This window comes from Corythoichthys intestinalis, chromosome 16, assembly GCF_030265065.1.
Source record: "Corythoichthys intestinalis isolate RoL2023-P3 chromosome 16, ASM3026506v1, whole genome shotgun sequence".
NCBI lineage: Eukaryota > Metazoa > Chordata > Actinopteri > Syngnathiformes > Syngnathidae > Corythoichthys > Corythoichthys intestinalis.
This window is the reverse complement of record NC_080410.1, coordinates 27084789-27110940: the sequence shown is the minus strand read 5'-3', so window position 1 is coordinate 27110940 and position 26152 is coordinate 27084789. Positions and strand designations below refer to the sequence as shown.

The 26152-nt window shown below is 41.6% G+C and overlaps 1 protein-coding gene across 1 annotated transcript in view; it reads right to left on the bottom strand.

Moving 5' to 3' along the window:
• Nucleotides 1-124: 124 nt before the first annotated feature.
• Nucleotides 125-26152, bottom strand: part of lrrc4ba (leucine rich repeat containing 4Ba) — a 65842-nt gene continuing 39814 nt past the window's right edge. Inside the window, exons 2-3 of the mRNA XM_057817480.1 lie at nucleotides 12207-12692; nucleotides 125-3247 (exon numbers count right to left, since the gene is read on the bottom strand). Coding sequence (XP_057673463.1) covers nucleotides 1310-3247; nucleotides 12207-12449 — 2181 coding nt within the window. The 5' untranslated portion in view covers nucleotides 12450-12692 and the 3' untranslated portion in view covers nucleotides 125-1309. The remainder of the gene's footprint in view (nucleotides 3248-12206; nucleotides 12693-26152) is intronic.

Here is a 26152-nt window from a genome sequence, read left to right as displayed (position 1 = left end):
GAAAAATAAAAATCATATGATTGCAGCAAGCTCCTCCCGGCCTTTGCTGTCGCTTGATAATCAACAAATACTGGACACGAAATGAACAAAATAATCACCATCAAGAATAAAACAGCCACTAGAATCCAGTTGCCGCCATTTTGTGCGCCAGTTTTTTTAATTTCCAAAGTGACTTGGGCTATAACAGAACATCGTCGGCATAATTAGAACCAGTGGAATCATCTAATTAGAAGAACAAGAACAAGAAGAGTACAAGAAGAAAGAGAACACTTTTAAAAAAAAAGGAAAAAAAAAAAAAAAAAAAAAAAAAACACTCATCATCAGTCATCATCATGGTAATATTTTTTTCCTTTTAAAAGATATCTAGAAGTTTCTATATTTTTCATTGATTTGTCCCTTTTTTTTTTTTTTAATTAAATAAAAAAAGTCTCTTTTTTTTCTTAGTCGTCCCACCGACGAACGCTGCTTACCTTCGGGATAAATGCCTTCTTTGAATCAAATAATCCTTCCAAAATCTTCCGATTCCGAAGTCTCGACCCTGCCGCCATTTTGTGTCCAAATAGAAAAAAACAAACACCCTCAAATGTACAAATAAACAAAAAAAGGAGCCATCGCAGTGATAATAACAATGCTAATGCTAACGCTAACATGTAAATCCAAAGATGGTGATTAGCGAGCAGCCTTTTGGGACTATGTACACTGTGAGCTTACGTTGCTTATTATTGTTATTATTATTATTGATGCTACACAGCACGTCGCTGCTGAAACTGTCGGTGTGAGCGCCGCTGCCCGAAAAATAGGGCCTGGCTAGAAAAAAAAAAAAAAGATTTTCCCAGCGGCCATCTTGAAAGGTGGGCCAATAGGACAAATATTTTTTTTGATTGTTTAAATATATTCTTCACACATTGTACGTCGGCGGCTCCGTAAAGATTCTTTATAATTTATTTCTTCCAGTGAAAATATATTTACCGTTTATATATAATAATATCAAGTACTTATGTTCTTTTTTTTTTTTTTTTGTCTCGTCTTTTATATATTTAATTATCATTTTTATAGCTCTGGTTTGTCCGTGAAGCCACATTGAGACGCATCCCGATATTCCGACCGGTCTGTAGAATAATCCACAAAAGATGCGACGTCCAATCAGTTGGCTTGACTTGGGACTTTGGCAAAAACTAGAGCTGCTTGTCACCTGAATGTGGGTGGGAGCGTAGGCTCCATGAGGCAGGGGGAGGGGTCATACTAGGCAGCTGCCCCAGTCCTCCCTTACGCAACGAAGTGGGGCTACAAGGGGGTGTCGCAGGTTCCCTCAGATTTGAGTCTCTTGTACATTCTCCTTGGAGCCGCTCTTAAAAAGCAGAGGCTCATTCTGCCCCTTGGCCATAAGGCCCTTGAGGGAGCTGTGGAGACTTAGCTGAGGCAGCGGGACCGGGGTGGGAAGGGTGCCGCAGGTCCCGAGGCCACCGCCCATGGAGCTGGGCACCTGGGAGCAGGACATGGTCATGTTCTGGGAGCAGGGCAACGGGTTGTTGTTGTTGTTGGCGCCCATTCCCAGGCCCGCCACGTTGTTGCCGAAGTGGTGAGTCTTGTAATAGTTGAGGTGCTCTGAGCGGGTCAGATGGGGCAGGGTGACCGCGTCCGAGTGATGCCGCCTCAGGCTCTGGCCGCCTCCGATTCCGCTGCTTTGCGTCAAGGCGCAGCCCCCCGAGATGCCGCCTCCACCCCGGCCGCCGGGCCCGCCGCCCAGCTCATCTTCCACATTGATGATCTCGATGGCCCTGGCGGGGCCGTGGTGCTTGTGGAGTTGGTGCTGTTTCCTCAGCTTGTAAAAAACCACCAACATCACCGCCGCCATAAAGGTGATTGCCACAAAGCAGCCAATGATGATTTTGGTGGTCTTCATGACATCGTCCAGGCCCGAGAAGCCCGGCTCGGTGATGGGCACAGTGAAGGTGGGCCGAGTGGCGCGGGGCGAGGAGGGCGATGACCAGTCAATGGACAAGGAGGAGGCTGTCGTCGGGACACCATCTGGCCACAGGTGCCCCGAGCGGGTCGGACCCGGGAGGACTCGGATGTAGGTCTGATTGATAGCCCTCAGAGCTGAATCTTCATCTCCCGGAGTTTCCACAGTTTCCACGGTGACCGTAGTGAAATAGGTGTAGTTGACGCTGACGTCTGCGGCGGTGACGTTGAGGACGGCAGTGGCTGTGGTGTTTCCGGCCGCATTGGTCACCATGCATGTGTATTGGCCTGTATCTCGCAAGGTGACGTTAGTGAAGTTGAGCGTTCCGTCGTGCAGCACCGAAATGCGCACTTTGTAAGAGCCGTGGGTCATCAAAGTTCCATTTGGTGTGATCCAGTTGACAGAGGTGGTGGAGGTACTGGTGCGGCACTTGAGCTCAGCTGCCATTCCCTCGGTGACGTTGAGGTCAGTGGGCGGCTCTACGATGACAGGTGCGTAGCAAGTGAAGTGGCTCTGGTCCAGCTCGCCAATGTATTTGCCCTTTAGGAACGGGGGCGCGTGGCAGCGTGCGCAGCAGGTGGTGTTGCTGGGCACCGTCTCCTTTAGCCACCAACTGAGCCAAAGCACATCGCAGTTGCACACCCACGGGTTGTGGTTCAGGTGTACCCGCTCCAGCTGGTGCAGGGGCGTGAAGAGATCGTGGGGTAGCGAGTGTAAAGAATTGTGGGACAGGTTGAGCTCCTCCAGATTCTTCAAATCATCAAAGGCATTACGTTCAATGACCGACACCTGCGAGTGCATGAGCCACAGCTTCCGGAGTGAAACCAAACCCTGGAAAGAGCCGGGCCGGATGATCTCCAGCCGGTTCCCGGACAGCTCCAGTTCCTCTAGCCGCACCAGGGCCGTCAACTTGGGGATGTCTTTGAGTCCGCACATTCCTAAGTTCAGGTAACGCAGGTTGACCAGGCCCACGAAGGCAGCGTCCGAGATAAAGTCCAGCTTCTTGAGCTCGCCCAAGTCCAGCCTACGTAGTGAGGGCACCCGGTGGAAGGCGTATCCCGGCAGCGTCTCGATGGGGTTGTTGCGCAGCCACAGCTCGCGCAGCTTGCTGAGGTACTCGAAGGCATGCGACGGCACCAGTGTGAGGCGGTTGTCGAACAGTTCCAGCGTGTTAAGGTTGGGGAGGCCATTGAACGCACCCACTTCAATCTGACGAATCTGATTCTTGGAGAGCTGAAGGATCTCAAGGTGTCGCAGATGCTTGAAGGTGTCCGACTTGATGACCTGCAGAGGGACAACGAAAGTTATGTCCCTGAATATCAACAACGGGTCGTTTATGTGAATTTAAAGCAGCCATTTTGGGTGAATTGCACTTTATGGTTCAAAAAAAATGTTTTAACTTGAAGGGAATAGGTACCGTTCTCGCACACACCATATAATTGTTTGCATTAGTCTAACAGGTTCATCTAACTATAGTTTAGGCAGTCTTCACTCCATGCCCTTGGACACATTAAAGTGAATCACCTTATCGGGGCTCATGAGGGGAAAGTGAAAAAAATGGTACTGTTTCTCGTAGGCACCGTCTAACTGTTTGGATTACTCTAACACACGTAATACAATTAATCAGGGAATAGTATCATTTCTCATATGTACTATAGGATTGTTTGTACTACACTAAAAGACCTAAACAAATAGCACACCATAGTTTAATGAAAAGAAGCAGAATAGATACACAACGCCATTTTATCACAGAAGCCCAACGTGTGCGTCACGAGCAAGATTGACGCACAAACTATCGCAATATGTTCTCCCGGCACTCCAAGGACAAAGAGCAGGGCGCTCTATCCTAAAACAAGTAGCGTCTCGACCAGCCAGGATAACAAAGTTGGTAGCGGGCACTTGGGACGTCAAGACCAGCGTCGGTCGGGGTGGCAACCACGTCCCAGCCACGAAGGAGGACGCACAAACCTAACCGCCCAAAACCGGCCACAGAGGAATAATCCCAAAACAACACCCGGACACACCTTCGGCCCGGCCCACTCCACCGTAGCCTTCAAAAACACTGGACACTGAGATAACAAACGCTTCGCTGCTCGGAAACATTTTCTATGTAGCCTTGTTTTGGATCCAGTATTGGTCCCTCCGTCGTCTGTTTTCACCTTGTTTTTGACATTGTCGACGTATAAATTGTCAACCTGTTTTCAGTGAGCCTTCTTCAGACTTTTGGAATATGGAGTCAGTACAAAGAGGAAACGGGAGTGAACGCGCGGAATATCGGCCCTCCCGGTTGACTCACGGAAGCGGTAAGAAGCGGAGCACCATTTCCGTTCGGCTGTCGCCGTTTCTGTGCGGCTTGGCCGGGGGTGCGAATTCCTTCAACTTATTATATCTGAAGTGGGCGCAGCATGGTGTCAAAGCTTGATGATCATTTCAAGGATTTGCCATGAACTGCCGTTACAGAACGGATTGTGTTCCACTTTGGGGATTTCAATGTGAGTGTTTGTGTGTGTTTCCTAATCTTGGTATAACACACACGCACACACATACTCCTGGAATTGAGCCACCTACGCCTCCATATGTAGAGCAGGAAGTGGGAGGGAGGTGTTGGGGGCTGGTTGGAGGGTGCTGGTGGTGGTGGGATATTAGGGAGGGGGTGAGAGCATTTAAGGCTTCACCGCAAGGGTCCTCAGCCAAGGAAAGAAAAAAAATAAGCCAGAGAATCTAGGATGCCTTGAGGTGTTAAAACATTTTTAGATTTTTTAATCATTTCAAGAGGAGCTCCAGGATACGAGAGTGCGAATCAGAATTTATCTGCTGCAAAGCAAAACTAATATTGTGTTTTCAAATGTACATGCACCGTGGGGTTAAAGTCCTATACGAAGTTTTTAACAGAACGTCAATATCAATGTGGGTCAAAAATGTGCATTTGTACATTTCTATCTCGATGTACAAAACTTTGATTATGGCTCACTGCTGCCTCCAAAGGAAGAAGTAGGTACTACTAGACTAACTGTCACTAGCATTCATCGTAAATCTCATCTTTTTTTTCCCTACTGTTTGTAATTACTTCTCTCGTAAACCCCGAGCTGGGTTTTAATTGAAATCATCTATGAGTTTTGCAATCAAGCCAGCCAGCAAAATTGAGCCGCCTGCGAGTCGATACGTAATATATAAACTCTTAATTGGAACATGTCTGATGTTGTTGTTTATCGCCGCCAGTCAATAAGTGAAACGTATATTTCTCCCGAGGGAGCATTTTTATGCACACGGTCGTAAACAAACACACATTATACGCAACAATAAAATATGTCTTTTGAACGTCATTGGGCCAGTTTAGGATTTCAGGATTAACTTGTCAATGTTGACTTTTTCAAAAAGCGCCTCAAACGCAAGCGCAGGCAAGAGAGGAAAGCCGGAATAATGGATAAAAGATATTTAAACTGCAGGTGAACTAAGGGAATATTTTATAAACTCTTGACAGCAGGCTCCCAAAGAAATTTGGAACAATCACTTAGATGTGTGAGAAACAGTATGATTTTAGACAGTCTCTGAATATAACAACTAGTTGTACATTCAAGACAGGTCTTGGTTCAAGAAACATTTTTAAGGTCGGACTCGATTCCCAAAAGACGGTTTTGGTCTCTGTGTTAACTCCCACAAGTCTTGATCTTGACTTAGTATCAGTGATTCCTGATTTTATGCAATTCTCAGTCAGGTCTCGGTCATGGGTTTGAGCACAACACTTATCCGAGTAAAGGACATTTGGAACAATACCTATGATATGGGCAGTATCAGTGATTCCTGATTTTATGAAATTCTCTGTCGGGTCGCGGTCATGGTTTGGAGCACAACACTTATCTGAGTCAAGGACATTTGGAACAAGAACTATGATTTGGGCAGAACTTAAAAGGAAAGACAACACCTTTACGATATTCATTCCAGCTGAAAAAAACCCTTGTTATATTATCGTGTTTCACCTATAAAATCCCTCAAAAGTCCGGCTGTGGCTATTCACAGCTGTGTTTTGCACTCAGCGAGACATGCCACACTAGGGATGGGAATCGAAATCCGATTCCAATTCGGAACCGGTTCCGAGTGTTTCGAGGCCTCGACATCACAATGAAAAAGCCTTAACGATCCCTTTAATGATTCCTAAAGACGCGTATTGCGTCGTGACGTGTGTTGTTGTCCAGACGCATCAAACTAGCATGGCGCCAAGAACCACTCGCTCCAAAGTTTGACTACACTTCACCAGGAAAGAGTGTGAAAATGAAAGGTTACGACGGGTAAGCACGAGCATTGCAGCCATAAACATAACAATGACAGCACGTAGGTTCAAACGCTCGAAAGTGTGTCTTCACTTCACGAGGAAAAATTACAACAAGCGACTTGCAGTCATTGCAAAGTGGAGATAACTGCATCGGGAAGGAATACGACTGCGCTGTCCTCACAGAGAGGCTAAGGCTCAGTCCTGGCTATACAGCTAGCTAAACTCCCAAATGACGATGCAGAAGATGTTGGTATAATTTGCTGACATTATTCAACCATCACTTGAAGAGTGAAACTAAGAATAGAAATGAAACAAATCAATTTCGTCCCCAACAACAAACAGGTTTGCATCAACGTAAATCAGTGATGATTAGCTGCTAATAACAGTATGGTTAGCATTCGTTCGCTAGCATTAGCACATCGTTCAAACCACTACACAACTGGATTTAAGTGTCCGATCGCGAGTGGAAACACAACAACAACAACACAAAAGATGATACATACAGGCGTTGCCTCTGTAGATATTAACATTGACAAAGAACGTAGGCTCGTAGAAGTTTTTCCCTCTCTCACTAACTCACTAACTCACTTGGATGCGGCATTTCTTCTTCGGGTGTAAGCGCGCTCTTCTTCACGTGAGCGCGTTCTTCTTCGCGTGAGGAAGCGCAAGGGCGCCTGCACTTGAGCGTGTAAGCACCACAAAAACTAAAAGGCATGCATTTCAATGTAATGGTAAATAATACACGTTAACCCAGCAGTCCCCAAACTGCGGCCTGCGGCCCATGGCCATTTTGAATTTTTTTTTTTCTCAATCGTGTTATTTTTTTTCCTGGCCTTTTCCTTGAAGAATTCAGAGAGGGTTATTTGGTTATTATCTATTTAATTAATAGTGTTTTTATTATTAATTATTATTATTATTATTATTATATTATTATTTTTATTTTATTTACTTTCATTCTGTGAAGAATCCAGAAAGGGTTATTTGATTGTGGTTTTCTGAAAAACAATAATTTTTTACATTTATGCACTTCTGCAATCGTCACACTTTTTCTGTTACAAACTGACCCCGGCCCCTCATCAGAGAAGGGAAAAGTTATGTGGCCCTCACAGGAAAAAGTTTGGGGACCCCTGCTTTAACACATATTGCCAAAGGCTGAACAACAACCTATCTGCCATTATATACCTATATTTTTTGTTTCTATTAGATAAATGTTTCAGTAAAATGTTACACATTCTTGTGTATTTGCCACTTATTGCCACAGTTAACATTGAGGCTTTGGGCCTCTTTTGAACTCGTTGTGAGTTTGTAAGGCTGTGACTTCTGATTAAACAAACTCGATGCCAATCAAAACGTTTGTTCTTCTTTTTCCCCAAATTAGAATCGATAAGAGAATCGATAAAGAATCGAATCGTTAAGCAATATCGATAATGGAATCGGAATCGTAAAAATCCTATCAATTCCCATCCCTATGCCACACAGAGTTTTTGGATCGATCGAAACAAGGTAAGTATGCGATAATATCTTGTCAAAATCATGGTGTCTTTAATTATGCTCTCATGCTCTCACCTCGAGTTAGGGTTTAGGGGTTTTAAAAAAATTGTTTTGTTTTTTTTAAATGCCCTCCTGTCCAAATGTTTCTTCTACCAGAAATAAAGATTTGAAGCTTTCCAATGATGTACCACACATGCATATTGGACAATTTTGAAATCTGGCCAAATTGGGGGTCTCAGAGCGTACAATAAAGTCTTACAATAAAGTCAAAAATTGACTCCCCCCAAAAGTACAAGTCACCTGTGTGTTATCCACTATATATATTAGGGGTGTGATGATACACAGCGCAACAGGAAAAACAAAAACGCTTTTTATCCTCACAGCATTTGAAAGTTAAAGTTTGTATAGCATTACACTCATATAGGTGAAATTTAAAAAAGAAAATGTAAAAATTGTGACCCATGTTTTTTTTTAAATGAAAAAAAATCAGTACAATTCAGTCAGTTAATATAAACATATTTGATGTGAAAGATGTTATAGAATGAATGTAACATGTAATAATGACGCGGAGAAGATGAAAAGTACTAAATTACTTTGCTGAGTAACTAATTACTCCTACAATGAGGTAACTGAGTTACTAACTCAATTACTTTTTGGGAGAAGTAATTTGTAACTGTACCTGATTACTTTTTTAAAGTAAGATTAACAACATTAGTCGTTAGCCAACAAATGTGATTACACCAGATTGCCTGTTTTTCTTCGTGACATCAGTAAAACCCATCATTCCATCATTTGTGTTCGAGTTTAGCAGTGTTTGTGTATGTGGGTATAGCTGGCGTCATAAAATGGCTCCACCCATCAGTACTAAGTGGTGTAATTTTTGTGTGTGTTTAAACACGATTTTCTCCATTATTAGAGGACTAGGAATTTCGTGGTTTGCATACTTAAATACCTTGAGCAACCGTCTTTTACATAAAAGTCATTTATACTTGATGGTGTCTCTCCCTTTAAATCACTGGTGTAAAACTTAATGCCCAGGTCGCTACATCATTTTGTTTGGGCCGCGAAAGTAAATCATGTGCATCACCTTCATGTTTATGCAAAAATTTTTTTTTTTTTTTTTAATAACTTATCTGTTTTCTTTGATGAAAGATGGAGGTCTGCGGGAATCAGGGAATAGTTACTATGACCCCCCCCCCCCCTTTTTTTTTGGGTTTGTGAAAATAACAACAACAAAAAAAAGAATATTTGAACTTCTTTCCTTTTTTTTTGTTTTTGAATAAAAAATATGTATAACAATGAATCGCACATTAATAATTAAAGAAAGAAAAGAATAATATGGTAATATAAACGTCCTGTAAATAGAATGTTTGCAAGAACAAAGCTCTAAAAGAATTTGGACAATTTTTACGTCAACATTAAACTAGTGGTTCTTAAAGAGATCCTCTATTTTTAAGACAAGTAATTCTTGAAAGATAAATGTTAGTATGAGTTATAATAATTTGATATTAAAACTCCTCTTAATGTTTTTGTTTTAATAAAGTTTGTAAAATTATTTTAAGTGATAGGTCGCAATTCTTGTTACGTCACAGTGCGTGACATCACTGGCCCCGAATGCCGAAATTCCAGCGTGTCACTCGTTAGCTTTCCCAACATTCCGTCAGTTCTACCCTTCCTATTTGAACCAGATCTGAAAAGTGAAGAGCAGGACAGCACTGTCGGTTGTTCACAAGACGAGCTTCAGGGAAAAATGCGTGCTGCAAATACCTGATAAGACAAAAGTTCTGGTGATGCGAGAGAGTCCTGTTGGGAACTCCGGTTGGGAGCGAGAGTGTATGCTGTCCGGTTTTATTAGCGGATAATCAAGGTAAGCATGTTGCGTTTTCAAACTTATCCCAATATAATTATGTAGATTGTTAGCATCCAGAGCTGTCGTGTGCTTTACATACAGTACAGGCCAAAGAGCACACCTTGTGTAATCCATGTCTTGTACATTGTAACGCGTGGTAGCTAGGATACGTGTATAAAAGAACCAAAGAGGGGAGAAGCTTCCACTATGCACATTTATTCACAAAAAAATAATATTTCCACCTTGACCACTCTTCACTCGGGAGCTCAGCAGTAAGCAAACATGCGTTCTCTGGCGAACTCCAACATTGTTGTGAGGTCCACGTCAGAGTCACTGTCGTCACTGTAGCGTGCCATAGTGCTTTAATTATTTAGTATGATTTGGGGAAAACTCCCACGAAGAATAGTCAATATAAAAGATAGCAATAGTAATCCAAATCCGCGTTTTTTACTCACTCGAAGATCGAGGAATTAGACCGATCCCATGGCAATGTCACGGCCGTCGATTCCACAAAATAGACTGATCCGAAAAGCCGCTGTGGGACCGACGAATCAAAAAAATGGACAGATCCGAAACCAATATTGCAGACGTGGTGGGACCGTCGGATCAAGTAAATAGACGGATCCCTTACTTAACTGAGGATCCGGGAAAAATGTTCGGGCGCCAGTTGTAACGCGTGGTGGGTAGGGTACGTGTATACAGGGACCAAAAAAGGGGAGAAGCTTCCACTTATGCACATTTATTCACAAAAAATAATAATTCCACCTTGACCACTCACTTCACTCCCCTTGTTTCCATTTGACTGGAAATTGCATCCAAAAGCAGCATATCGTGGTATTTTACTTTGCGAGTTAGGCAGCAATATGCAATTGTTTAACACGCTACACATTTGGAAAGATACCAATTACGTCATCACTGCGAGCCCGCAAACCACGGCGCCAACGAACGGTCAAAATATGGACTAAATATTATAAAATATTGCCATTGATTTAACATTTTATGTGTTTCTAACAACATATTTTAGAACAAGAGAACAATTGTGGTTTATTAGCGCCTACATGTATTTAAGTTAGAGGATCACTTTAACCTTGCTAAGTGTACCGAATCCCACAATTGTCACATGTCCATTCATTCTTTTTTAAAATTTAAAACGGCTATAACTAAGCGAGCAAGCAAATTCCCGTTGAAATTTATTCAGATTTCAAATTTCCAACAAATAAATTGGGTGTTTTGCAGTTAATTTTTCCGACATCCCGGGCCTCCTCTAGGTTGTTCTCCATTCGGTCGTCTTCTGCCGGCGCCCCGGCCGTGCGGCCCAGCCGTTCGTTGCCGTTGAATCGGGTTGCGGGTCTCACCAAATGCGCTACTGACCTCCAGTGGCCAGTTTTATTGCTTTGAAATGGATTTTCAGCTTTGTGCTTTGGAGCTAAATTGAATCAGAACCCAGAGATGTCTCTTGTAAAAAAAAAAAATTTTTTTAAATGTAAAAGATGTATAAATACGTCTTTGGGACACTGAAAATATTAAAAATAGAACGTATTTATACGTTTTTGGGAGCAAATGAGTTAAGAAAGCCATAACTACGATTTGGTTCATATTAGGGTTGTTCCGATCATGTTTTCTTGCTCCCGATCCGATCCCGATTGTTTTAGTTTGAGTATCTGCCGATCCCGATATTTCCCGATCCGATTGCTTTTTTTTGCTCCCGATTCAATTCCAATCATTCCCGAAAATTTTTCCCGATCATATACATTTTGGCAATACATTAAGAAAAAAATGAATAAAACTCGGACGAATATATACATTCAACATACAGTACATAAGTACTGTATCTGTTTATTATGACAATAAATCCTCAAATGGCATTTACATTATTAACATTCTTTCTGTGAGAGGGATCCACGGATAGAAAGACTTGTGACTTTGTATATTGTGACTAAATATTCCCATCTAGTGTATTTGTTGAGCTTTCAGTAAATGATACTCTAGCCATGCCCAAATGCATGATGGGAAGTGGAACCATGACTGTGCGTAGTGCTACCAATTGATATATCTTATCTCTGATAAATCGTAGGGAGTGGGATTGTAAGGCTTTAGCCAATTAAAAAGAGGCTCCAAAGGCTGCCAAAATTCACTCTACTCATTTTACCCTGCCTTTTAGCTCTCTATATAGGTAAAACGGCGCCATTACAGATTGAGCGCAACAATGCGTGAGTGGGTCATGTAACGCATGCATTAATTGCATTAAATATTTTAACCTGATACATTTTTTTAAAAATTAGTTACCGCCGTCATCGGGATAAATGTGATAACCCTACCTCAAGACTAAACTAAAGACTCTGGATGAGTGTAACATATTATGTCTGTAACGTTAAATACAATTAGAAAACGATTTAATTTAAAAAAGGCATGACCGATATTTTTTTGCCGATTCCGATACTTTGAAAATGACGTGATCGGGATGCCGATCGATCGGGACATCTCTATTCACGATAATATTGAGTTTAACAACCCTACTTTAAGTCATCGGCATCCATCGACGCAGTAGACATCCTATCCATTTTGAGTAGAACTCGTTGAAACAGAATTGAATGTTTACAAACAGGTTAAGGAGATTATCCCCGACAGCTCACCTGTATGGCGTTCTCCTGCAGGTTGAGGTATCTGGTGTTGACGGAGATGCTGTCGGGCACGTCGTCCAGGCTCTGACGGGTGCAAATGACGCGGCTGGCCTGGTTAGAGCAGGTGCAGCGGTCCGGGCACGAGGACGACGAGGTGGAGGACGAGGCGCCGCCAGCCGTCGAAAGGAAGTACAGCAGCGCGAAGAGGAAGGGGGAAGAAGGGCCGGGAAGGCAGGTCAGCGTGGCGATGCGCATGGCAACTGGGTCATGACCCGGCGCTGCGATCCGAAGGTGCGGCCCACGTGTCCTGAAAAACCTGGGGGGATCCCGCCGCCGCCTCTCCTCAATCCCGCATGACGCCTCTGCCGCCTTGGCGCCGCTGCCGATCTCTGCAGTTCTTCTCTCGCTTGCCGTGGGAACATAAGCGACGCAGATAAGCAGATGTTATTCCCTTTCTGCCCGACGCTCGTTGAGGGGAGGACTCAAACCCAGGAGTCACTGAGGAGGAGGCAAAAACAAGAAAAAGATATTTTATTTTGGGGTTTTATCATAAAAAAGAACACGTGCCAGGTCACGAACAGGAAGACAGCCATTTTAGGAGAATTAATTCAGATGTAAAGCTAAAAAAAAAAAACAACTAACCCCTGTGACCAATTTTAGCGATGGACGTGAAATTGGGTGCACACGTCTATCATGACAGGATGGGCAAAACGTTCGATGCGGGGAAACGAATAGGAAGAATCCTTTTGCTTTGAAGCCGAGCCTTTTACACTGTCACAAATACTGGAATGTTAGACATGTTAGACGCAGATAAGCAGATGTTATTCCCTTTCTTCCTGATGCTTGTTTTGGGAACACAAAGCCCGGGAGTCACTGAGGAGGAACAGCAAAGATGAAAAGACGAATGAGAAAAAGAGAGCCTATCAAAGCCGTCTCCTTCAACACAATAAACAATGCAGACATTTACAGTTTATCATAGACAAAGATCTTTTGGAAGGATTGTGTCATAGAGCCGTAATTGTTGATGGCAGACCTCCATCGAGGCCCAACAAGCAGGAAGTCGGACTGGTTTGATTAAATGGAGGATGTTGGATGGACTTCAAGTCCCACCACCATGGAAATTGGTAAAAATGGAACCGAACTGAAAAGAACTGGAGAGGGCTGAATTGAACTGCAACAAAGTCAACCCTGTTGAATGGAGTTAAACTACACAGAACTGAAGAGAACAAACTAAATTGAATTGAACAGAAGTAAACCGGAGAGAATTGCACGACAGTGAAAACATCTAAAAGGATCCAAATAGAGCCGTACAGAGGCAAACACAACTCAGAAGAACTTGAAAATGGAATTGAATACACGTGTATTCAATTGGGAAGAACTTGACTTCAGGCACAGGAAAATAGCAAAACTCAAACTGAACACAACTGAACAAATTGATCAAATTGTCCGCTGAACTGAACCAAAATACAGTATCTCTCTAAAGTGCACTGATCTGAATAGAAGAGGAATTAGTTGACATTAACTGACAAGAAAATCTGAACAGAATTAAATGGAATTGAATTGAAAGAGCAAAGGAACTATTAGGAACTGAAGGGAAGCAAACTCCATCCATCCATCCATCCATCCATCCATCCATCCATCCATCCATCCATCCATCCATCCATCCATCCATCCATCCATCCATCCATCCATCCATCCATTATCTGTTGCTTAATCCGGGGTTGGGTCGCAGGGGCAGCATCTTTACCAGGGAAGCCCAGACTTACGTCTCCCCAGCCACTTCAGCCAGCTCCTCTGGCGGGATTCCAAGGCGTTCCCAAGCCAACCGAGAGACATAGTCTCTACAGCGTGTTCTGGGTCGTCCCCGTGGCCTCCCGCTGGTGGGACATGCTCGGAACACCCGTCCAGGGAGGCTCCAGGAGGCATCTGAACGAAATACCCGAGCCACCTCAGCTGGCTCCTCTCAATGAGGAGGAGTAGCAGCTCGACCCCGAGTCCCTCCAGGATGACCAAGCTTCTCACCCTATCTCTAAGGGACAGCCAACTCCATAGAAGTCATTTGCACTAAACAAAATACAGTGGTACCTCGACATACGATCGCTTCGACACACGATCTTTTCGACATCCGACGTAAAATTTGACTCGCCATTTGTTTCTACATCCGACGACATGCTCGAAATACGACGACATGACAGCACTGCAAACGAACGCACGGTGGATTTTCTTGTGTGAGAAATCAACACAGTTTTCAAAAAAAGTTGATACAGTTGGAGAAACAAGGAAAAAAGTGATGCTTACCTTTGAAATGAAGATGCAAGTTATAGAAAAATATGAGCTTGGGGTGCGCGTCCCTGAACTGGCTCAACAATACAGCTCCATGGTCCTCTTGCGACCACCGTTCGCCACTATTTATAAGTTAAGGTGACAATTATTATTGTGGTAACATTGCCAAGGAAATCGCCAGTTTCGTCACGTTTTTATCATTTATTTAAGAACTTATCCAACACAAAACGCCCATTGTCTTAAGCAGTTGACTGCTCTCAAGAAAACGAAAGTATTATCTCTACCGCACCGACCTATCTCACTGAGACGTCAGCTTCGCGGTGCGTTCAGGGACAGTAAAAAGTGTCCGCCATATTAGAATCCGATTCGTTACATTATTTACAGGAATAATTATTAATTCTTCTTATTATTATTATATTATTCTGAATTATTTATTTATAACTTATTTGTTTCTCTATGTTTAATTGCCATTTGTAACAGTGCCAGCAGTATTTATTAAGAATTGAGTGTATGTTTTTAGGCTTTGGAACGAATTAATGGAATTATAATGTATTCCTATGGGAAAATCCTGCTCGACATACGACCATTTCGACTTACAAACAAGGTCCTGGAACGAATTAAATTCGTATGTAGAGGTACCACTGTAACCTGAATTAAAGTCCTTTTGAAATCTTTAGTTGCCATTGACATCAAATCCATTTGGACTGGGAGGTCTAGCAGCAATTGTTCACTGCCACCATCCCACTGAAACACCATCATTGACTCCAAGGCCTCCCAGTTGAAATGAATTGGATGTCTAACGATGCCACTTTGAAACCATCAGGTAAAAGGGAGGGATTATTAATCTGATGGATGGAGGAAAAGGGAATTATCAACAGCGTAATAGATGAATACTGAGCAGCTGCAGAGGAGGAAGACCAAGCGGGAGTGAAAGGATGATGAGGGATAATAAAGAGATGGTAAAAATAGAGAGAGATTAAAAAGAGAAAGAGAGGAATTATGAATATTAATAAAAGAGGAGCAATGGAGTGGTACAATAAGAAAGCTAGAGATGGTTGACAAGTGAAGACACGTCAAAGGAGCTTTTATTCATTTTTGGCAGGCGTTAAGATCATTATTCTCCTTTTCTTTAGTGCTAAAATACCCAAATTTACTTTTTGCATTACATTGGTACAGCATCAGTACACAAACACAGATATCGATACTGTTTCTACAAGGCGTTGAGGTATGCAATTTCACCACTATTTAAATTTCGATATCGCAGGCTTTACGATTATTAGGGCCCGAGCACTAAGCGTGCGAAGGCCCTATTGTTTTGCAAAGGATTTTTTTTTTTTTTTCCAGGGCAAATGAAAACGGCCAATTTGGAGGCCTGAACATGCACGAAAAGTCACCAAAATTTGCACATACGTCCGGAAAATTGTAAATTTCGATAATTTTGCAACGTTGCAAAAAAATATAACAAAATGGCTCAGTGGCGCCCCCTTGAAATTTTAAAATTGGCCTATAACATTAGGGTCTGTCAGCGTAGAGCAATGAAATTTGGGGGTTCTATACCTTGTCCAAAACCGCTCCAAAAAAGCATTTACACGCATATTCCAAACCCAACAGGAAATCGGTTATTTTGGATCAAATATGAAATTTTTATCGATTTACAGGGTGCACATTTGAGACCTTTTCGCCGAGGGAGTTAGTTGGATCATCTTCAAAATTGGTGAGACTGTTCAGGAGACATATGAAATCTTAAGTTTTGAAAATGGTGCGTTTTCATTCACGGGTCTGACCTGGGCGTGGTGCCAAAGTCGGCCATTTTTTCGGCAAAATGACAAATTCAGTAAATGACTAATAGTTCCTTGACACAACGTTCAATCTTTTTCATATTTGGCAGGTATGTGTGGTATCCCACCCTTAACACGAGTGCTTTGAAATATTACCCATTAGGTCTAGCGCCCCCTAGTGAGAACAGGAAATGCCTTTTTTTACGAGACAGGTTCCTCCTCCAAGGGAAAAAAATCTGTTGACCTCAAACCTGCATCAGGGGAGCCTTAAGACCTGTGTTCAGGTGCCTGATGAAAAATATTGAGGTTTCGTTGAGGCGGAGGGGTCCAAACAGGAAAGTGAAAATGAACGTCAACAATTTGTCACGCAAAAAACTTTGAACAGTCATAACTCGGCAGATATACAACATACAGTATCTGCGCCAAACTTCCCGTGTTTGTTGAGAGTCATACCCTGAAGGTTCTTGTAGGGGTCATTTGCATCAACTCTACAGTGCCAACTAGTGGCGACAGAAAGAAGTTTTTAAAAAGGCCTTTCCTATTGGGTTTTTTCAACATAGAGCGAGGAAATTTGGGGAGTAGATACCTTATGCAAAACTGCTCCAAAAAGTCTCTTGCACCCGTATTTCAAATCCAACAGGAAATCGGGTATTTTGGATCGAATGTGAAATTTTCGTGGGTTCACAGTAGGAGTTTACATTTGGAGGCTTGAATATGCACAAAAACTCGTAAAAATTTGCACATACATGCGGCTTTGGATAACGTTCGATAATCTTGCAATGTTACGAAAAAATGTAACAAAATGCCTCAGTGGCGCCCCCTTGAATTTTTCAAAAAGGCGTTTCCTATTAGGTTTTTTTAACATAGAGTGATGAAATTTGGGGAGTCGATACCTTGTGCAAAACTGCTCCAAAAAGTCTCTTGCACCCGTATTCCAAATCCAACAGGAAATCGGGTATTTTGGATCGAATGTGAAATTTTTATCGGTTCACAGTAGGAGTAGTAGGAGTTTACATTTGGAGGCTTGAACATGCACATGGCCACCCCCTGGCCACCCCCTGGGGGCGCCACTGATAAAGAACCTCAACTAACATCCAAACAAGTTCAAGCTGTCCTGCAGTCCGAGGGTACAACACTGTCAACCCGTACTATCCGTCAGCGTCTGAATGAAAAGGAACCCTATAGTAGGATACCAAGGAAGACTCTACTTCTGACCCAGAGACATAAAAAAGCCAGGCTGGAGTTTGCCAAAACCTACATAAGAAAGCCAAAAACGTTTCGGAAAAATGTTCTCTGGTCAGATGAGACAAAAGTAGAGCTTTCGGGGAAAAAGCATCAACTTAGAGTTTACAGGGGAAAAAACGAGGCCTTCAAAGAAAGTCAAACATGGAGGAGGTTCCCTGATGTTTTGGGGTTGCTTTGCTACCTCTGGCACTGGACTGCTTGACCGTGTACATGACATTATGAAGTCTAAAGACTACCAACAAATTTTGCAGCATAATGTAAAGCCCAGTGTGAGAAAGCTAGGTCTCCCTCAAAGGTCATGGGTCTTCCAGCAGGACAATGACCCAAAACACACTTCAAAACGCACTACAAAATAGTTTGGGAGAAAGCACTGGAGACTTCTAAAGTGGCCAGCAATGAGTCCAGACCTGAATCCCATAGAGCACCTGTGGAGAGATCTGAAAATGACAGTTTGGAGAAGGCACCCTTCTTATCTAAGAGACCTGGAGCAGTTGACCAAAAAAGAATGGTCTAAAATTTCAGCAGAGCATTGTAAGAAACTCGTTGATGGATACAGGAAGCGGTTTTTCGCAGTTATTTTTGTCTAAAGGTTGTGCTCCCAACTATTAGGCTGAGGGTGCCACATTTGTCCAGCCCATTTGTGGAGTTTTGTGTAAAATGATAATGATCTCATTTTTGTTTTCATTCTCTTTTGTGTTTTTTTCATTGCAAGCAAAATAAATGAATATATTAACACCAAAGCACGTGTAATTGCAATCATTTTCTGGGAGAAATTGAGCATTATCTGACAGAACTGCAGGGTTGCTAATACTTTTGGCCAGCACTGTAGAATCACACATAGGTAGAGTTACAAACTCCCTGAAAAAAAAAAAAAAAAAGGACCCCTTAACTCCCTGAAAAAAAAAAAAAAAAAGGACCCCTTATTGGTAGAGGCGGCCGGCCTGATAACCGTCACCCTTCAATTATTTTCTGTATATGAAGAGTTTTTATTTTTAATTATAATTGCAGTGGTACCTCTACATACGAAGTTAATTCATTCCAGGACCTTGTTTGTAAGTCGGAGTGGTCGTGTGTCGAGCAGGATTTTCCCATAAGAATACATTATAATCCCATTAATTCGTTCCACAGCCTGAAAACCTACACTAAATCCTTAATAAATGCTGCTGGTACTAGTGCAAATAGCAATTAAACAGGGCAAAACAAATGAATTATGAATAAAAATCATAATAATAATATAATCATAGCAATAATAATGATAATAATACCTGTAATAATGTAACAAATAGGGTTCTAATGCGGCGGATGTGTTTTGCGTGGAGGGAGGGAGGACTTATTACTTTCACTTTGTCCTGCTGCGGCGGACAATAGGCATGTTTTGTTGCACAAGTTCTGGAATAAATTATTAAAAACCTGACAAAGCTGGGGACTTTTGGCGATGTTACCACAATAATAATTGTAACCTTAACTTATAAAGACTGGCAAACAGAGGTCGGAGGAGGATCGTCGAGATTCTAGACATTCTACAGCGGTATTGTGAAGTCAGTTCACGGACGCGCCCACCATTCTCATATTTTTGTATCATTTCCATAGTAAGCCTCACCTTTTTCCTTTTTTTTTGCTACCAGCGCTTACATTCCTGGAACCCATGTTGATTTCTCTCACAAGAAAATCCGCTGTGCATGTCTTGTGGGAAAACAAAATAACTGCGGCACTGTCAGAAATCGTCGTATTTCGAGCATGTCGTCAGACGTAGAAACGAATGGCGAGTCAAATTTTACGTCGGATGTCGAAAAAATGGTGTGTCCAAGCGATCGTGTGTTGAGGTACCACTGTATAATATAATAATTTTACTCACAACTGAATTAATTTGGTTAATATTTGAGTTGAGTTAAGCACATGGGAAAAATAATTATAAGCAATGTATTCTTAATACAAAATCAAGTAGAATTAAATTTGTCCTGCTATATAATTGTAAAATTTAACGCTTACGGTCCTGAGCCTTTATGTTTGTGCGCGTATATGTGTGTTTTTTTAATATTTAAAAAAAAAAATTACAAACAAACTCTCAGGTAGAATGTTTTTTTAGTTTGTTTTTCAAATTTAGGTGCATTCAAAGTCACCTCAGCAATAACATTTTCACCAATGGAGACTCCAAATGTAATGAATTTGACATAACACAAAAATCTAATACAATGGCGTACCGCACGCATGCTATTTTTAGACCAGGAAGTCGCACAGTAAAGCGGAAGTAAACCCGGGGTGGGGCATTATAGACCCACCCTCGCATAGAAACCATGTTAATTCTGCTACTTTTCTCCGGTAATCTTTCAAAAACGAACATGCCGATCACACATGGCTTTTTTAGAACTTGTAGAAACGACTCTAGACATGACGACATATGAAGGATGTTTTCTTCATACGTTTCCCGAAAACAAAAACTCGGAGAAGAAAATGTGAAGAAAGAATCAACATGCGCTGACTTCTCTCGCCAGCTCGGTGTATCCATTCACATTTCATATGCAGTAAACATTTTGTTGGGTTGGCATGGTCTTTGAAAGGACAAAGAGGTAAAGCCATTTTGATATTGTTAACTTATTTTTTAGCATGACGTTGTGCCGTGCTGCTTCCGTCTGACAATGAATGACCTGAAAAGAATTAAAATGGTATCTGACTGCCACTGTTATCTTTTCTGTTGTACCAAAAAAAAAAAAAAAAAACTTTAGGAAGGGGGAAGTGTAAATACAGTAAATTATAGAATTAAGATTTGTTATCAATGAAAAAATTAAGTGTTCGTTGGGTGTCACTGAGTAGCATTTGCGATCGCTACACAAAATATAAATTACCCCCAAGAACGGTCAGAGACGTAGGACAACCAGTGGATATAATATATAGGAAAGACAGGGCTGGTGGTAAAGGATAGCTTGTTGAAACAGGAGAATGTCATTGTCGGTCACGTAAGAAAAAGGTGTCGATACAAACGCTAAGGCTATGCTAAGGTCGGCTCGTTTTTTTCGTCTTTTTCAGCCCTCGACACTCAAGCCCTCTCTTTAATTGAACATTTTTCTGTACTTCCACATCTTTGCAAGGGAATTTGGCACCAGGGACATCATTTTCGGAGAGAATTGGTAGGTTTAGCTTTGTAAACATCTTCTTCGTACACGATTTCCATTCATTTCCTATTGGGGACAAACGGTGGTATGTCCAACCTTAGCAACAGTAGCTAACGTCACGAACATTAATGTGGAAGTGACGCTTTGCTTGCAGTACGCCATTAGTGGCAATGGAGTACACAGAGAAAAAACAAGAAAACAAATGATCATCATTTTGAACATACTTTTCACTCTCGCTTCACTCAAACCTCTTATCTCCCACACTTTTATGTTGTCTTCCGTTAGCGCCAGTACATCGACCAATGAGATGACTGGGATTTCGTATTGTCATTGTTCCGCTAGTTTATTGGTCAAAAAGCAGTATAGGAGGGGGAATGTGTTTCCCTGCATATTCTTGTAAAGCAATATACCAGTATTTGCTCATTCTTCAAATAAGACAATATTTTCGGGTTTGATGATAATCTAAGGGACAAAGCGCGTCCCTTGAAAGCTCAATAAGGGACGCGTACTTTTTTTCCTGAATACCGGACGATTCCATTTTTACAAGGGACAGTTGGCAACCCTACACATCAGGGTCATAATGCTTCTTTACACAACAACAACATGATTCTCTTTCACTTTTCCTGAAATTGGATAAGTAAGAGCGACATGACTGGGTCAATGGATATATTTTCTTTCCAGCAGGTGTCATGTTGGAATTACATTTCTACTGCTAATTCACTTTGGCTAAAACAGTCATTAGCCCAGTACTTCTCATATAGTGGGGGGGGCAGGGGGGCGCAGAGCGATGCCAGGGGTGGCGCGTGTGACCTCGGGGAGCATGCTTTTTTTTTTTTGCCGTACTAAAATAAAGTGTACTTGCACATACACTCAGTGGGTGGCAGTGGCGCTCTCATTTTCAAAGTGCGCGCAGTATTTTTGAAGTAAGCAAGAGCACACGGAAGAGACTTATGAAGAGCTGGAGACTGGAGAGCTGTGCGCCGTTTTCGAAAGCCGTTTTCCGGCCTGACTCACGCAGCGACCCACTGTCTTCTCCGGTTCTCACGTGACCGCCCGAGAAGTGCCATTTTCGGCTTGGGATTGTCACAACGACCGCCCTCACCTACGGTTCTCCCTCGGCCGCCGAGAATGCGCCTTTTTCGGGCTGTTTGCTTTTTGGCTTTGATATTTAATACAGTGGTAGATGAGGAAAGACCACTGTTTACTGTGTCTAAAAATGATTATAGCGGACAGCCGGAAGCCAAATCAATTAAGACGCCACTTAAAGACATTAGACCCCAATCTCATTGATAAGCCGCTTGGTTGTTTTTCAGCGAAAACGTGCCGAATATTGCCAACAATCGTCCCGCTTTGTCAGTGTTATATCAGTAAACCAGTGAGCACTGTTAGCATGCTCAGTGCAAAATAACCCCACACCATTGCAAACTGGAGGTGATACTGTGAGCAGCGAAAATAAAAACTGTCCTTCTGTCCAAAGAAACTTTTTTTTTTTTCTTCTTCTTCTATTCAGTTTTGTTTTTTCGGTTAAATTTTTGGCCATATTGTCCTCATGAGTTCATGTTTCTAATCAATTTGAATTTGTTATTATTTACTGATTTTATTTTTCAGTATCAAATGGTCAAAAATTTACCTTGAGTATTTTTACAGTTTGGATGTGACTTTTTTTTTTTTTTTTTTTTTAATTCAGGCAAATTGATGCGCTTTAAGTGTTTTCTGTTACAAACAAAACAATTGCCACGTTTACATGGAGCCAAATATTCCAATTACAATCGGAATATTTGTTCAAACCGAATAAATGTGTTCCATATAAACACCTCATTCGGAATGAACAGGCCCAAACCGAATGGAATTTCATTCCGATTCACAGGGGTGGAATATTCCTTTTCCCAAACCGATTAGAAGTAAAATTATATCATGTAAACAGGGAAGCGGAATGGTGTTTGGTTGCGTTCTTTCTGCGCATGCTCCGTACTGACGTGGTGACGTCACTCGGTGATGTAAGTAACGTCACTTGCAACATGGCTTCCAAGCACACGTACAGCGCACCCACACAACTTTTTAAATGAACGGCGTATCATTCTGAAGTTTTGTTTCCACTCGAAAAGTTAAAACAGCAGCTGATCTGACGATCGATCTCCATGTTTTGCAACGTGACGCTTTGTTTTGATTAATCTGCGCATGTCAGACGGCAGTTGTCAAACGTCCTTTCGGAATAAAGGCAGTCACATGTAAACGCTGGATCGGAATAGATGAAGTGACATGTAAACAGCTGAAGTGAAATTTCCATTCGGAATGATTTGAATCGGTATGAATAAAAGTCAGCATGTAAACGTGGCTACTGTTAATGAAGTTATACTTTACAGCAGGGGTCCCCAAACTACGGCCCGCGGGCCGGATACGGCCCGCAGCCACATTTGGTCCGGCCCCCTGAACAAAAAACAAAAAAAAAAATTTGTAAAAAAAAAAAAAAAAAAAAAAAAAAATTTTTTTTTTTTTTTTTTTTTTTCCAATAGAGTTATTTATGCCCTGGATTTTTTCTGTGAAGAACTGAGCAATGGTTATTTGGTTATTATCTATTTAATTAATACAGTATTATTATATTATATTACATTACATGATATTATATTATATTATATTCAGGGGTGCACATAAGTGGTCCGCACATGCGTACTGGAAGTAGACAAACGCGCTGGCCCTCAACGGCTTCCATACGCTTTTGCGTACCGATGGCTGACCACTATTTGCGGCGGACACGAGAAAATAACTTCTCAAAATGTCGATGAGGCAGGCCACACTGAGTAATTACTTCCGTGTTCCCCCACCCCCGTCAAAAGACAGACAGACGACAGAGACGTCACCGGAGCTACCGAAAAAAAGGACTTTTGCTGAAAAGTGGCTACAGGAGGTACCATGGCTAGAAGTGAATGATGCTCGCACGGAAATGCGGTACAAAATGTGCCGTGAGAATCCCAATGTCGCCGATTAGAGCAACGCATTTTATGTAGGGTCAAAGAATTTCAGCCATCCAAACTTTGAAAAGCACGAAAAAAGCAGAGAGCATGTGGCAATTAAGCAAACTATCGATGTCAAACAGGACCCCACTCGCCCTATGGACATGTGGCGGAATAGGGCGGAATAAAGGTAATGAACAGCGACATGCACTGACAAACGTGTTTTTGCTTGCATTTTACAAAGCTAAACATACACGTTCAATGAGGTCTTATGAGGAGGACATCCCACTTTTAAAAAGGCTTGGAGTTAATGTGGGAGCCGCATAATGCCCTTTATTTTGAATTGGTGCTTTTATGTTTATTTCTTTACATTTCACTTCAAAGTAATGGCAATTTTGTTGTGCCAGTTGATGTTAATCAAGCATTAGCTGTTAATATAATTAATCAAAGTTAATTGGCTCTAAGTAAAGCTTGTCATAAATTTATCGCATCAGGTGGGTCGGCTCTCAAGCTCAATGAGGACCAAGTCACATCTCCAGGTCCTCCTCTGAGAACCTGGGCAAAAAAATTATGTGCACCCCTGATTATATTATATTATATTATATTATATTATATTATATTATATTATATTATATTATATTATATTATATTATATTATATTATATTATATTATATTATATTATATTATATTATATTATATTATATTAAGGGCTGTCAAAGTTAACGCGTTAACGGGCGGTAATTAATTTTTTTCATTAATCACGTTAAAATATTTGACGCAATTAACGCATATGCCCCGCTCAAACAGATTAAAATGACAGCAGTGTCATGTCCACTTGTTACTTGTGTTTTTTGTCTCCCTCTGCTGGCGCTTGGGTGCGACTGATTTTATGCACCATGAGCATTGTGTAATTCTTGACATCAACAATGGTGAGCTACTAGTTAATTTTTTTGATTGAAAATTTTACCAATTTTATTAAAACGAAAACATTAAGAGGGGTTTTAACATAAAATTTCTATAATTTGTACTAAAATCTATCTTTTAAGAACTACAAGTCGTTCTATCCAGGGATTGCTTTGACAGAATATTAATGTTAATGCCATCTTGTTGATTTATTGTTATAATAAACAAATACAGTACTTATGTACAGTATGTTGAATGTATATATCCGTCTTGTGTCTTATCTTTCCATTCCAACAATAATTTACAGAAAAATAAGGCATATTTTAGAGATGTTTGAATTGCGATTAATTACGATTAATTTTTAAGCTGTGATTAACTCGCTTAAAAATTTTAATCGTTTGACAGCCCTAATTATATTATATTATACTATATTACATTATATCATTTTTATTTTATTTACTTTGGTTCCGTGAAGAATCCAGAAAGGGTTATTTGATTGTGGCTTTCTGAAAAACAATACATTTTTACATTTAGGCACTCCTGCAATCGTCACACTTTTTCTGTTACAAACTGACCCCGGCCCCTCATCAGAGAAGAGAAGGGTTATGTGGCCCTCACAGGAAAAAGTTTGGGGACCCCTGCTTTACAGTATAAGGGGTGCGAAATATTTACGTCTTCCTTGGGCGGGCGTAACAGAAAATAATTGAGAAGCACTGCATTAGCCTGTGCTACACTAGCCTGTTCTATTGGTAATTAAAAAAAACGTAGGCCACACAAACACTAAGATGTCAAGTAAGGGGCCGCAAAATACTGTCCCGAGGGATGCAATTAGTCCCTAGGGTGCAAGTTTGAGACCACTGGTGTATGACATCAGAATCTTTTGAGACCTAGTATTCATTCATAAATTCAGCACAATTGCTAGGCATTATTTACCGTATTGAGTACTACAAACAATATCACGTGAGAATTTACAGGACCAATATGTCAGATATTCTAGTTTTACTGGGCCTGGCACTGATCACATTGAAACATTGCCAACCATCCCAGATGAAATGGATTTGATGTCTATAACTGTCAATAGTAATTGATAAGGGTGTAACGGTACATGTAATAGTATTGAACCGTTTCGGTACATGGTGCTCGGTTCGGAACGGACGCGTATCGAACGAGTTTCTGACGTAATATAGTCGATCGGGTTACAGTTTCTTTGTATAGATTATATTTACTACGTCTTCTCTACTATAATGGGGGCCAACACGGTAGGACAGTATAACACAGAAACGTCAACGGGTGCGACAACGTGGCCGCCGCGAGAACGCAGTGAAACGCGGGCGCTAGAGTCAATTAGCCAATGCACACCAGTCGCAGTGTGGCCGCATGTTAGATGCGTCCCAGAAGCAGCTCAACGCGACGCACGCGAAAAGAACGGCTGAGTTTATTATTTGACGTGAGACGCGGCCCTCCTGCGTCAATACTACTACCGGTAGCTAGGACCGGGCGGGAAGTCACTCGTGTAAAAATACGGTGGATCCGGTCGATTTTCAAACTAATATGCAATACTAACCTACTTTTTGAGTCCATCAGATCTCTTGAGTGGTAGATCGGGGCACAGTTGACTTGTCTTTGTTGATTTACTGCTGTCTTCTCTGCTATAATAATAACCAACACGGCCCTGTGTTCAATACAA